This window comes from Dermacentor silvarum, chromosome 7 (genome assembly GCF_013339745.2).
Source record: "Dermacentor silvarum isolate Dsil-2018 chromosome 7, BIME_Dsil_1.4, whole genome shotgun sequence".
Classification (NCBI taxonomy): domain Eukaryota; kingdom Metazoa; phylum Arthropoda; class Arachnida; order Ixodida; family Ixodidae; genus Dermacentor; species Dermacentor silvarum.
The window spans coordinates 89,587,440-89,602,400 of NC_051160.1; the positions used below are offsets into that span (position 1 = coordinate 89,587,440).

A 14,961-nucleotide genomic window follows, 5' to 3' on the forward strand; every position below is an offset into this window, starting at 1 on the left:
TGTCACTTCATGACGAGAAGCGAGCCCAGCTAAAATGCTCAAAAGCCATGCAGGAAAGCAAGCAGCTGACCTTTCAGGAGAGGGAAAGCACAATCAACCAGCTCCATGACGACACCATTGAGGACGCCCATCATCATCGGGATGTCCAGCAAGTGCAGAACCACGGGCTGCAATGCAAGAACAGCAGCCACTTGGTCACTTTACCTTCTAAATAGCAAGAATAAATGAGCAATGTTTTTTTAATTGTTTGTCTTTTGCTTTAATTTGTCAAGTTCTGTGCAACTTTGCAATGTGGAAGAAGAGTCACAAAAGCGAGAGCTGAAATCAACATGAGAGAAGCACGTAACTACCACGAAGCCTGTATGGCAGTGCTTGCTTTAGAGTTAGTCATTGCTTGAAGAAAGTAAGCATAGTGTGAGCAAGATATACAACAAAAACTATGCAACAAGCACTACGCTCATTACTAGTTTTTTAAGTAGGAAGAGTGATATAAGTACCAATATAACAAGCATGCACCAACCTACTGGAAGCCTGCTATCAAAATATAGCTTGCATCCAGTTGGCTTTGTCGTGTGCGTCTAGTTAACATTTTGAAGACCAGGTCCTGTTTGCCGACTTCATACGCATTTGGCGTATCTGAGATCTGGGTATCTTGCAACCACTCCGAAAACTTTCACGCCTCTAGAGCGTTGTAGCAAGTCCCAAAATGTATCAAAATGTAGGTCTCAACTAGACAAGAAGCAAGAATTAGTTGCTGAGAGGAGAAACTAATGGTACAGGCGTAATAAGTGCCAATATAGTAGAAACTTGACCACATTACATCATAGACTGCACTATTTTTGAGATCGGCCCGTTTTCCTCTTGGTCAAAGAAAGAAGGGTCAACTAAGTGTCGATGCTCAAGACAAGGTCAACATAACTGTGCAATAAAGTACGGTACGAATAAGATACTAAATGAGTGAATGGTAAACATGACAAAGCAGCAAAGAGACAGAATTGAGATACAATCAACATTTAATCATGAAATTATTTAAACCACCACTTCTTTAGCGTTGACACTTAGTTGACCCTTTCTTTTTTTTAGTAATGCCCTCCAGGCCGAAGGCATTATGGAGGGGAGTGGTAACATTTTGTTTGGTAAACTAAACTACAACTTTGTAATTTTATAGTATGTTTATTTTCATGAGGCCTTATACGAGTTCCGTTGCAGCTACGCACTACTTACAGGCAGATTCCAACTTTCCCTCTCATAATTTTTCCCTTTATTTCTCTCAATTGAACTTCACACAAAGTTGCACAATAGTTGAAAGCTAAATACGCAAGAAACAGAACATACAAAATGGTACTTGTCATATATAAGCAAGAAATTCAGAAACAGACTTGCTCAAAATGTTCGGTAACAGGCAGGGATATAAAAAAATTAAGAAATTAAATGAAGCATACACAGCAAGGACAATTACGTCAAAATTCTGCATAAAACATTTTCTCCATTAACTCCACATGTAGGAGCAGTTAACAAAAATGAAGGCCATGCACAGGGGATTAATGATACAACTCGACTCACCTGGTCACAACCAAACACATGGCCCTTGGCAATGATTGGCACCAGCGAGTAGGCAATCTGGCCTGCTGCGCCAGTAACGAGCACCCGGACAGGTTCCTTAGACTGCGCAGACAGTCAAGCAAGTACAGATTAGCATCCAAAGTGTCTCGAATCTGGCAACCTTGTTTCTGTGTGTGGCACAAGGCAGCATATTAGCCAAGTCGCTATTCAAAACAACCCACTTCTCATGGAGCTCAACCCCTTCCATTCCATGAATGCGCTGGTTTCGTCCGTGCGTTTGTGGCAGATAAGGCCAAGGCTGAGCTTGGCTTGTTGATTGCTAAAGTAGGGATAACTGGGTGAGTTGATTTGGCAACATAATGAAACAGCATGTGCCCATCGTTGGTGCTGTTTCATACTTGCCAGAATTCCATTGTTTATGTGCGCTTGCATGGCACAGGTATTACTGCTTGTCACACCTGCCCTTTCAGGCACCAATGAATTTCTATCTGCAGAACATTTAGCTAGAAGAGCGCTAAGAAAGCTGCAAATTTCGAACTTTTGCCATCATCTCACCAATACCTTCCCTTGCAGTCCTTGCGTGCACTGTACACCCCACCAGTATAAATTGATACTAGCTCGCCTAACTTTCAGTTCTGCAGATATGTGAATTTCATGCCAGAACTGCAAAAACTGTTTTAGCTACAGATGTACACTTTACTACTTCTCAGTATGGGAACTGGTGCCCATTAATGCGGTGGGAGGATGAGCAGCAGCATCATTACAGCTGAGATTAAGGGTAGACCGTAAAACCGACCGTGGACTAGCTGGCCGGCATCAGGCCTAGAACTTCTCTAAACTGTACAGCAAGACTTGGGAGCAGGCTAGTTGGAAATCTGTGAGTAGAGTAGACTGCTTGTCTTTGTCTGATTCCCTGTCCCGTGTAAATTTCACACTTCCAACTCTACTAACTGTACAGTGTACTTTGAAACATTCATCCACTTTAGAAATTCTCCCTACATACATTCAACATCAGAAACAATGAAAAAAATTTGGAGGACGCTTAAGCTTCGCCTTTAAGAGTGGAACGCGATAGCATTCAAAGATCCCTGGCTGCTTATCAGGCTTCCCAGCAACTGCAGCTTTGTTTTTTTCCAACTTCGCCTCTGCATGCGGCTGCGGCGGAGGCGAGCGCCATCTGGATGGCGTTTTTAGAAGGAGAAAACCGGTGCGCACCGCTGTATGAATGGTAGAAATGCTGGAAAGGGGGTTTATGCTCAAGTTTCCGCGTAAGAAAATTGTTTTCTCGTATATTAAAATTACAATCCGACACTCTCACACCTGTAGGTTGTGGTTACGTCGTATTTTATGATTTTTCTGATGAATTTTACTTTAAATTGATTAGTTCACCAGCGTTCCTGTGCCACACGCAGAGCCTGTGTGGTGGGGATGGTTCGGGAAGATTTTCTTGGCTGCGGATGCCAGATTTCCTGCAACACGGGGCCTTTAATGCTGTCGCATTAAAAATAACCTCCGTTCCATGGCAACATGCTTGTGCCACCAGGGCACAAAAAAAAAAAAAAAAACTACCTTACACTAACTCCGCCAGTGCCTTTTTTTAATGCCACATAGCAGTTAAGAGCTGAAAAAATCAGTCTGCTGTCTCGTCTTTTCCGTTACGTCAATGACAACTCCTGTCCTCATCATTCAGCTGTTGCCATTACTGCGTTGCTGTTGGGGCCCCAACCTCATTCTCAGCTTCATCCTCACCACAAGTTGAAGAAAAACTTTTCCCACCACCATCGCCAGTGGGATTCAAACTCATGCCACTGTGGCAATGTGCAGTTGGGTGTCAAATGTTCCAGCCACTATCCTATCGTCCAGCTTTGATGCTTAGTAATGCCCATTGGCAAGATAACGAGAATTCAAGATTGGCAGACAGCCTCTAGAATCTTTGCAAGAGTACTTTTTGTCTAGGTCAATTACTCACAAGGGACCCTGATCATGAGAAGAAAATTTACAGAAAAATAATGAATGGGTTGGAGCACAAAAGGCACGCATTACTAAGTCGTGACCAGCAGCTTACCACTATCCTTCAAAAGAAAACTGTACAATCATTGCATTTTACTGGCACTAAGATATGCGGGCACAAACTTGTGTAATAAAGAAGCTTAGGAAGAAGTTAAGGATTGCGTAAAGAGCGATAAAACGAAAAAGGTTAGGCATAACGTCAAGAGACCAAAAGACGTTGCTGATTGGAAAGCAAGTGGAGGTAGCCATTTTTCTAATTCATATGGCTTAGAAGAACTTTCTGCGGGCCTAGTTGGTGCATACTTGATAAACTTTTTAGAGCGCAAACAAGAGACAAGGCACAAAAGTCCTGTGTTTGACCTCCCTTTTGTGCCTCGTCTCTTGTTTGCGCTCTAAAAAGTTTATTAAGTTTTTCTAATTCACATGAAGAGGAAGAAACGGAAATCTACAGGCGATGTATAATGTAGGGTGGATAATTGGTGGTCTCAGATTTACAGAATGGGTGCCAAGTAGTGATGCAAAACTATTGGTAAATTGACTATCGATAGCATTGATAACTTTTTTCAAAACTATCGATAAATTATTGATAGTATTATCGATAGTTCTTGTACGTTCTTGTATGTACGTATGTACATTCATGAGCAGACTTGTTTAGAGCGCTGGAGTGGTGTGCTGCGGTACATACAGGGTATATCCGAAAAGTAATGTCAGTGAGTCGAATAAAAAAAAGTTATTGATCAGATCAGTACAACACATTAAAAGGTTTCAAAATAGGCTCCTCCTGCATCGAATACAATGCTTCCAGCGAGATTTCCAGGCATCGAAGGCGTCACGTGAGGCCCCCTCCGGAATGTCCTTTAGAGCCTTGGTGCAAGCCTCTTTGAATTTTGTAAAGTGTCCCGAAATGATGTCCTTTCATGGGAGTTTTCAAGCGCCACTGGTAGACGACGTTCTGACAAACAATTATGACCAAAGGCCGTCTTTATCATAGGAAATATTTCTACTGCGGACTTACTGAGTTTCACACAAGTCTTGAAGGCAATCCATTGTTCCAACGAGCGCTGCGTTGGGGCTTGCACGGGAAATAAAAATGAGATTCACGGAAAAGCTTGTCCTTACTCTCCAGATGGTAGCAGACTATAGAGCGACCACGCGTGCGTAAGCTAACTTCCCCCTCCACCAATCCCAACCGGTCCTAGCGCGCTGCGACGTATAGTCGCTTCACAATATAATCACTGACATTACTTTTCGGACAAACCCTGTATAATAGTGCGCAGCTACTGTGTCACGGGCAAGGTGCTCGTTCCTTGCTTTTATGTCTAGGCAGCTTGGATTCCGTTGAAGCACTGACCTTGAAACACAGCAAGCATACGTGCTCAAGTAATAATTACACTCGAATTCAGCTCAGAAGCAGGCACGCAAAACGGTGCACCTCGGGTCGCTGTTGCCAGCACAACAAGGACATTTGTGACACTAACATTTTATCCAGCAGCTGTACGTAGGGTACATCTGCAGGGCTCAGTGATGGGTAGACTGCGATAACAAAGAGTCCTGTCATAGTTACAACCCTCACCATATACTACGCACACGGGGAACCAAGTTTATGCTGCAATGAGTTCGCGCAGTTGGTTTCATACTATCGCTAGAGCTATCGATAGTTTTTTTTTACAATCGATAGTTCGATAGTGACTCCTATCGATAGTACTATCGATAGTTCTGTATCACTAGTGCCAAAGGAAGGCAAGCGCAACTGAGTATGGCAGAGGATTAGGTGGTGTGATGAAATGAGAAAATTTGCAGGCTTCATTTGAAATCTGCTAATGATAGACAGAGGTAATTGGGGATCACTGGGAGAAGCTTGCCCTACATTGGGCATAAAAATAGGATGATGAACTTGTGCAGGGTTCGTGCTACACACAGACTTTGAGAGTGGTGGCATGTATCTTGGAGGTCACAACAGGCAATACAGTAGCAGACGTCAACGATGTGTGCATCGCGAAGAAGTTGTTCTTGAGAGGAAACAGCAGTGTCTGCTGCGAGAGCCTGGTGCTGTCGCATTAAATGAGTTGCAGGAATCACTGAAGTCAATCGAGTCCTCTTTTAATGCACTCTATGCACATCAGCCAATGCTGAATCTTAACAGCAGCTTCCTCAGCTGTGCACAATATCTCATCACCATAATTACCTTCACTAGTGCTACTGGTGTTGTCTTGGTGTATATGCAAAAGCAATGCTACCAATAGGTTAAACACACTTCAAAAGACAAGTGTAGCACTCTGCCTACATAGCTGTAGACAGAAATAGGACCAATGTCACACTCCCGAGTGGCATGTCGCTGGAGCCAAAGTTTCTACAAGGGGACTTGCCTTTTGCTTGTTGAAATTGTGGCTTCAGTGACGTTCCTTGTTCAACAACTGCTAATCATTTCAAGTCTCCACATTCCGGAAAACTTTCCTTTGGGAATGAGCTGCACACACCCACAAACTTACTTGCTTGTGCGCCTGCAGAAAGGGGACCCTGCACTGCAGCATCATGGCACCCGAAATCGCATTCATTTTACCCCCTTCACTAATGTTTCGTATGTCGAACCGAGAGAGACTGCAGCTATTGAACTTTTTTTCATGCCAGCATCCAAAACACTGGAGTTGATCCCTACATTCTTTTATGACCCAGGATTCAAAAGGAAACCTGATTTGTAACTACAATAGGCTGTGTCTGAATAGAGGCACCTTTAATGACCGAACTTCCTGTAATAAGGCAGTTGCATACTCTGCCTGAATCCCAACAGGTGGCTAGAAGCAACAGAGCAGAGCTAGAGACAGCTAAAGCTTTCCAGGACATCAAACTTCTGTTTTGTCTTCTAGTATTACGAATTATTGGTCAGCTGTTGATGTTGATGGCAGCTGTTCCAGCTGATACTTTTCTAAAATGTTAAGCAGTGCTAAAGACATCTCAGCAATTTTTTTTCCTCATCCCAATTTTTACAAGAAATTACCTGTTATCGTTTCCGCCCTTTCCATGTCCTAAATTTATTTCATTGTTGCGTCTTTAAGAACTGTACTCCTGCATATCTTGCGCCTGAATTGCGTGTTTTGTTGTTACTGCTATCTTGTCTTATCGCTTTCACGCTTGCCAACTTTTGTTTTTTTGCTTGCCCCTGCAACTCATGCCATACAGGCCACTACAGCTGCAGTACGTCAAAACGAGTTACCAAATAAATTGCGGTGTGGTCAATGCGCGAACTGATTGACGACGGCAGAGAACCTGGATTGCACATCACCAGAAGGCAAGCTTTGTGCACAATGACCTTGAATGCACCTATGAAGAACTAAAACCGGTGTTCTTGCACGCACAGGGTCTCCCACTAAAATTACTAGATGGAACTGTGGTGCTCGGATTGTTCAGCTACGACGGCAATGATGGTTAGTACGTGAATTTGTCTATATCTAAGCTCATGGCTTCAAATGTTCCTGCAGCTTTATTTGGTATTTGCCTTTGTTAGGCAAAATTTCAAGGCAATCCTACTTTTGCTGTAAATGCAGCAGGCAATAAGACAATGCACACATGCATATTCACTGCAAACTCTTGCATTTACAGCGTCATTTTTTGTCGAATATGAGCAATTTGCAAAGTCACAAAGCCGTTGAAGCCACAAGGACGAAGTACAGACAGATCCATGTATACTGTCCATCATCTACATACGCTGGCTCAACTGCCACGAAACGTTATGCCAGCATGTATTTGCATTGGACAGCAGAAGCCATCCCCCTAAGAGCCAGCAGATTTTGTTCACAGAAACCCGAAAGTTCATACTGGGACATGGTTAGCGCACTTGTTCTGAGAGTGAATAAATCTGACGAATCCAGAGGCATGTCGCTGCAGTCATGACTATTATTTACTGCAAATGAGCCTTGGCAAGTTCAATTACAACAGCGTTCGATGACTTGTTGACTGCGTGCGCAGAACAGGCACTCCCTGCATGCCCATGAATTACGACATTAATTAAAACTGCTACAACAAGAAAACGCCGAGAGTTCAGTGCTGTATGTGATATACGAGTCTCTCCCTCACTGCCATGACAGCTGTTAGACAGAACGCAAAAGAAAAAGCCATAATGCAATACAGACCTGCATTTTCCCCTTAAAATCTTGAAGGAAGAGAGAAAGAAAATAAATTTTGCACTTACCACTTCTCTGTTATCGTTAAAGTTTAGTGGCAAGATCGCATTTTATGGTTCGGATCATTTAGAGCAACACTTGGGACTGTTACTTGCCTAGTTTTTAAGAAACAAAGTATCCAATTGCCTTCGCCTACGTCTCTCGTAGTAAGTGGTGTCTAAAACCTGGTATCTATCTGGTCGCTTCTGTCGTTTGCCATATGGCACGGCAAAGCCTTTGAGACTGGTTTCCACTAATTGCTGGGCAATGTGATGTGGACATACGAGGAGTGCAGACCAAAAGCAAATTCCATTTTTTTCTATCTTGACGTAACAGCCAAGCTACCATGCCAGTTGTTATATTGAATTATCTGAAGCGTAAAATGGCATCTTTCTGCAATATCTGAGCAAGAACAGCTAGAGCAGTGGTAAAGGTGAAATCTTACTGTGGGGCCAAACCCACAGTATACCAGTCCACATGGGAATGCCCTAACCCTTCGGGTGTTCCTCCTATACACAACCCTACCCTTTCCTCTTGGGAGTCTGCGCTGCTCAGCTCAAGCCGGCAGGAACAGCAACGGCTGATCCAGTGGGCTCGTGAAGTCGCGCATGGCAATGGAGCCCTAGACTGAAGGCCCCACTCATTGAGGAAGAATTTCCTACTTGTTTTCCAAATAAAAATTTATTCTCTTCTCTCTTTGTTTTTACATTCCTAAGGGATAAAAAAAACATCGGCAGTTTCGCCCGACGGGCAAAGCCCTGATAACACTGAAAATTTTTGAGGCACTGAATTCTCCTGTTTTCTGTATGACAACTCATAACTAATTGCATAGCAGAGGCTTCAACAAAAATTTGTCTAGTCACGAATCATAGTGAAAGGCGTAAACTGAAGTCTCTTAAAAAAAAAAAAAAATCAGCAGAGCTTGCCGATTCCTCTGGCTCTGAACTCATTTACTGCAACAGCAGTAGGACCTAATAGCAGACGGGACCACCTTGTTAAAAATAATGTCTTAGCAATGCGCATGGTGTCATCCTCATCCAATACAGCATTGCCTGTTTATGGCAAGTCAGTTCTATGGCAATCTGCAAGGTGAAGGCAGTTTTGTGATCCATCCTGGAGCAGCACCAGCCTATGAAGAAAATCCAATACAGGTTTCTCAGAAAGAAAGTTTTGGAGTTGAAGAAAAATTTGGCCTAGTCTGGGGATTGAACCATGGACCAACACCTTTCCGTGGTGGTCAGTCCACCTTATAGGCTAACCATGAGGCTGCTACCAAATTGCAAAGCAAAGCTTGAAGGCACGACCAGCTCAAAGTGACTGCATAATCAGATCACTTTTGCATGTCTGATCTATTTGAAAAGGAATCAAGTACCCGAGCTAACTTCCTCTTACACCCCACTTCAGAAAACTACCGCGACATATTTGTGGGCGGCACACTTCAAAGCCTGCCTCTAATTTTCGTGCACATATGTCAACCGTGGAACTACCATAATAAAACCTAATACGATGAGGCTTTGAAAAACAATTTCCTTGTGTCTTAACTGTACACGATGCTCTGTGCAGGTGGAGCAACAACATAAATAAACCCCCCCCCCCATTCCGAATTTTTCATTTTTCACACAACATAGTGGTCAAGGAATGAAAACACGAGGGCAGACAACCCTCAAACAAATTAAAGACGTGCATGTTGGTAGGGCCGGTTTATGGTATAGCGTTCGTGTTGTCCTCGTGCCTGTCTTGTACGCCTGATCAACAGTGTTTTTTTTAATGAGGCAAACACGGTCTCTGCGCACTTCTTTCAAATAGAGCGCTCGCCATTAGCACTCGCACCCACTGTCAATGAGAAACCGCTGCCAAACATTAGAGAGCTTTAGTATTGCGGAAAATGTTTGCGTTAGCGTGTTACGCACGCTAAATCTTTGCGGAACGCTGTTCGATTTGCGGGTAAACGTGACGCAAAACGTAAGCGGGTGTCCTCTGCAGTTCTTTCAGGGCCGCACAGTCTTACGTGCCCGCGATAACAGTCGCCGCCCGCACTTCCTAGATCCAGCTCAGGCGATGGGAGAGATATATAGCAGCCTCGGGTCCCCGCCCGCTATAAATACTGTTCCGCATCGGTTAAAGTGACACGCCTGCTCCAATACGAGATTGGCACGACACAAATCCGTAAACAGTGCGTATGCAAAGCGACTGCCCTAGCACCTGCTGCGCCTGCGTCAACTGTTCATTAGTGGCTTTTTTTTTTCTTCTTTTTTTTTTTTTTTTTTCCATCTCGTTGATGGACAGCGGCACAACCCTGGAGATCTAGACCGACACTTCAGCTGGCTTGCTAGCTTGTATTCCAAGACACAGTGTAAATAACGCGTGCGTACACAAACATTCGGCGGCGGCGTCATTCCCTCTTCTCAGAGTATGCGCTGTTTACGCTGCATATTAAAGGATGAGCCTTCAAAAAGTTCGCACGAACGCCGAACAAGTGACTGTGCAGCCTCAAGGTCAAAGTCATTCCGTCCTTCCTCCAAACTTGGGCGCTTGGTTAACGCTTTAATGAGCTCCAACCTGCGCCACTTCATCGCCGGACTCCGACGTGCTGCTACATGTTGCTGGGAAAAGAAAACGCAGTGCTCACCATGTTATTGGCGTTTGCAACGACGAACGAAACTGGACCGGCGTTTATACTCCCCTCGGGTCGACCGCAAGTGAACACCGAAACTTGGGAATGGAACGAATTGGCGTTCTTAGCTTAGCTAGGCTTGGCTAGCTTGGCTCTGCCAATCAAGCGTGTCGTGAAAAATAGCCTCTAAGATTTGGTGACGAGCGCACGCCACAACATCTTGGAGGCCATTATTGTAAACTTATACTTTTGATTTCGCAGCACAGTAGCACTAGTGGTGCGTTGCATTTAAGAGGAAGCTCTAGCTCTGGACATATAGTTTCTCATTATATTGCTTGGGAACTCTTTCACAAAATTAATTCTGCGTTTTACATTTATTGTAGTAAAGCGGCGTCGGAGTTGGGGGAGACGAGCTTCCTCTTAAGCGCCACAAGAGATTGCATTCTAACCACGGTGTAATTTGTTACACAGCATAACAAATAAGGAACTAAACCGGTAAATTTTGGTAACAGTTTCAAATAATGTTAGAAGTGTTAAAGTGAAACTAATATACAAAAATAAAACTTTGTATAATTATATGCAAAATAGAAAAAAAGGTTGTTATTAGAATATTTGAAACTCTTAACATATATTTGTTATGTGTGCTCGTACGTTGGTTTTTCATGAAACTGGTTTTCACATCAACGTTGCTCAAATGGAGGGGGCGCGGCGGCAGCTGGCGAAATCAACATGGCCGTCGAACGCACAAAAAGTGAGTTGCAGCTGGATACTTCAACTCTTATTATTTTTCTCGAGAGAAGCTAAACATTGGCAGATTTTCGAGGTTGCTAGAAACGCATCGTGCTCAATAAATCTAGGTGCGTGTGTCAGCGAATTCCGCATGTACTTCGCGATCTCGTATTAGTCAGCGGCAGTATTCTTAGGTTCGCGTCGACAAATTGGATTTGACGTACCGCATCTTGTTGTAAACGTCTCGCCGCTGGTATTGCTGTTAATCATGCTTGCGCGCGCGCGTGATTATTGTGTTTGTTTTACTGCGGTTCAATGTTCGGCTTATCGAACGTATGGGCTGTGCCGACGAGAGATGTTTCCTCGCGCTTGTTTCAGAATCCCCTGCGCTCGTAGCAGACGCAAGTTCCGCTTCTGGGCGAAGACCTGCTGCTTCATGCTAGGTAGTCACTCTTTTTTTTTTTTTTTTCTCTCTCTTTTTGCAGTGCCTAATTTCCTAGATGACGCTCACCCGTGCACTGATAGAAGTCGCGCTATCGTAACTAGCGTTTGATCACATGGTTGATCGCTTGTCTTAAGCCGGTACCACGTAATAATACTAGTTTCACACGTCTTTTACTGATTGATTAGCTTTATCAGCACGTCAAAGTTACAGCTGTGATGCAAGGAACCTCGTAATAGAGGGTTCCAGTGAAAATTTTCACCTCCTGTGAGGTTCCTAAGCGTGAAGCGATCGAAATCTCTCCAGAGGGTTGTTCTACGTTCCACCCTACGTTGTAATGCGGATCGCCTGGCCTCAACGAGCAGTACTCGAACCCTGGACTTGAGTGTTCCGTGCGGAGAGCCGTAGTGTGCTCCGGCGGTTCTCGATCGCGCTTGACGGTGTGTTTGAGCAGCTGTCGCGGTCGATGCCGTACCTCTCCGTGCGGTCGTTGAAAGGGGGCGGAGGAACTACGTCATAGGGAGGTGTCCCCGATGATGGCACCTGCTGCAGCTGTTTTAGCTTTTTTAGTCGTAACTTTGTTTTGTTTTGTTTGCGCCGCTGGCGCGACATTGGAAAGAACATTTGCGGCTGCGAAGGGAAAATAACAATGTTGAAGCAGCGCAGCCGCATCCTTTGAAACAGTAGTGTACTCGACGCACAATGAACAATGATCGTTAGACTCGAGCATGTCTGGCGGCGGACCGCTTTTATCGGTCACGGCCACGAAACCGCCGCCGCTCAAAGGAGGCTTCCTGAGCGCCTCCTAGATAACGCAAGTGGTCCGTGTCTGATTCTCTCTGCTTTTTTTTTTTGTGTGTGTGTTTTGTTGTGTAGGAAAGAGAGAGAGAGAAAAAAAGAGAAAGGCTGCCATCATCACCTCGTTGAGTCAGCAGTAATTATGCGAGAAATAAGTGAAGTCCCATGGACGTCCCAAAAAGATCTACGTGTCCCACATCCAAAGGAAGCCCGTCCAGTTGATTTCCCAGGATGTCCCACTTCGCCAAGTCTGAAAAACGCATTATCACGGACAAAAGGGAGGTGTGGAATCGGTATGCGAAATGTTCTCTGCAAATGTGCATCAGGACATGATGGCCTTCCAGATGCCTTTGTGTCGGCTTATTTATCTTCGTGATTGCAACAAGGCTGCTTATTTGTTATGATTTTAATGTATGGAGATTTGTGGTGATGATAAACAAGAGGGAATGCTTCACGTACACCACATCTTATCAGTGTGCTGTCATTGTGAAAAAAGAAAAGGCCACACTCATTGCATTCATTGGTCAGTAGTTATTATGCAGTGTGAGTGATGAGTAATATTTGTTGCTAGATTAATGTATGAGTCATCCTGGTGACGATAAGCGAGGGGATTGCTTCATGCCATGTCTTATCAATTTTCTGTGATTGTAGCCTCGCTGCTGGGTGACTTTTCAGTGCTCCCAGTACATAGGCTGTGACGCCTGGTGTGGAAACTGTGTCATTGCATTCTTATGCTAAATATTGTGGCAGTCCTAGTTTGTTAATTGGCAAGAGTAGTCGAAAAGCGAAGGGAGCAAGCTTCAATCCACGCTTTGACATTGAATTGTAAATAACTACTGTGCAAAGGAGTCTCAGAAGAGCTGCTCACTTTGAAACTGGCTTGTGTGGCTTGACATAAAGCTGCCTCTCTGTAATAGAGACTGGCCGGAAGCATGTTACAATTGCAAAGAACCAGCTGTGCTAGCACTTTGGCTATAGCGTTTCGCTGCTGAGCTCAAATTCACAGGTTCTATACGGGCAGCGGTGGTCACATTTCTATGGTTGTGAAATGCAAGAATGCTCAAGCACTTAGATTTGGGTGTACATAAAAAAAAAGGACCCCCCTCAGGTTGTCAAAATAAATCCAGAGCCCCCTACTATGGCGTCACTCATGCTATCATCCTCATCCTATCAGCGAGCACATGAAATGCTGCGAGGAACTGCCAAAAGGGAGTATAGAGCAGGGCTGTACAGCATATGAGCCTGAACGAAGGATGTTTATAAATCAATGTGAGATTAAATCCAAGGAAAAGCAAATGAATTGCAAACTGAACATTGCAGAGATCGCTGTCTCACTCTTCGTCTGTCTTTAAAGAAAGTTAGAGCCCACGAGTTTGCAAGCAGATATTTGTCGGCCCGCGGCCGTCTCTGGACTTCTCTGGTGGGCTGATGCTGCTGTCGGAGATAATGAGAAAAATCGGCAATTCTGTCGCCATGCACAATGCACGAAATGAAATGTTGGCAGCATCAGGGAAATTGCAATGGTGTGGAAGTGCTGGATCTCTCATTAGGAGCAGATAAGATAGGCGCACAACCACCAAACGTATTCATCAAGTTTCCTATGCCATACCTGTGTTATTGGTGCATTCTCTATAATTGAATCGAACATGCACTTTCTCTATATGCATCGATAGAATGACACCAAATGAACTGCCTTTCCTCAAGCAAAAGAAGCAACGCTTTCCGCTTGAGCGAGGCCCATGTGGTTCCCAGAAAGTTGGTTTTGACACTTGCTGGTTTTGAGTTGTGCAGCCGGATGTAGAGTGAGGACTGTGCCCGTTTCTCGCCATGGAGCCTGCCTTTGTGCACTGCTGACCCTTACCAAAACCCCACATCAAACTGCAGGCATGGTCTAGGTATCAATGTGCAGGGGTTAATCGGTGAACGCACTACCAGTTTGCAACAAAGTGATGAATGTTCACCTCAACCTTGATACACCTTCTACTGCCTGCTAGAAAGGGCCCAGAATTGCATATCTGGACGAAAAGAAAATAACAGAATCAATGCGCTGGTTGCAAATTCTGTTTGCACAGTTTTTTCTTAGTGTTCCAATAGATCCAGTTATTAAAATCTGTTAGCTTGTTGTGCTCAAGAAAGTGGCATATTGTAGGTGGTTTGGCCCTCCGTATGTCAAGAAGGAGACCTCCATTCTTTTTGCCAATAATTTGAGCTTTTTGTTATGGCATAAGTCAGACTGTGCCTTTGTCCTGTCCGTCACACGCTGTGCCGTTAATTTTTTTGTGCAATAACTCGTTCACATAGGGAGTTTTGCAAATGGTATGATTGCAGAGACCTGGCCATTGCGCATTTGTGCATGTGTTTTCCCGTGGGTTGCTTAGTGCACTCTGCTCGAGCTGAACAAGTGGTATGCTCCGGCGAGCATCTAACATTTGCTGGTTTTACACCCAATAGTTATGGTTCTTAACGCTTCTGTCGTGCGTTGGGGCTGTGCGTTTTTGTTAGTACCTCCTCCACACTACGTGCTACTCAGGGTTCTTACACCTCCTTGAAATCCTTGAAAAATCTTTGGAAAAAGAGATTCAATGGCCTTTGAAACTTTTCAAAAATACCTGTGCTCCTTGAATTCCTTGAAAAGGAGGGAGGGAGAG

The 14,961-nt window shown here is 44.3% G+C and overlaps 2 protein-coding genes across 9 annotated transcripts in view; one reads left to right on the forward strand and one right to left on the reverse strand.

The window, feature by feature from the left end:
* The window catches only part of LOC119458262 (malate dehydrogenase, cytoplasmic), a 38,409-nt gene extending 27,899 nt beyond the window's left edge, over positions 1–10,510 (reverse strand). For both annotated transcript variants that reach the window (XR_007467931.1, XM_037720092.2), the window contains exons 1-3: positions 10,360–10,510; positions 1,564–1,665; positions 71–167 (exon numbers count right to left, since the gene is read on the reverse strand). Coding sequence is in view for 1 of the 2 variants with exons in the window: in XM_037720092.2 (XP_037576020.1) it covers positions 71–167; positions 1,564–1,665; positions 10,360–10,362 (202 nt within the window). In the remaining variant the exon portion in view is untranslated. The remainder of the gene's footprint in view (positions 1–70; positions 168–1,563; positions 1,666–10,359) is intronic.
* A 510-nt stretch (positions 10,511–11,020) lies between these two features.
* LOC119458261 (aftiphilin-like) overlaps positions 11,021–14,961 on the forward strand; it is a 37,782-nt gene continuing 33,841 nt past the window's right edge. For 4 of the 7 annotated variants that reach the window (XR_007467930.1, XM_049670950.1, XM_049670952.1 and 1 more), the window contains exons 1-2: positions 11,051–11,095; positions 11,452–11,516. The gene's annotated coding sequence lies outside the window, so the exon portion shown is untranslated. Of the gene's footprint in view, positions 11,096–11,451; positions 11,517–13,003; positions 13,139–14,961 lie in introns of those variants that run through there. The other 3 variants (XM_049670953.1, XM_037720090.2, XM_049670951.1) reach the window with 3 other exon arrangements.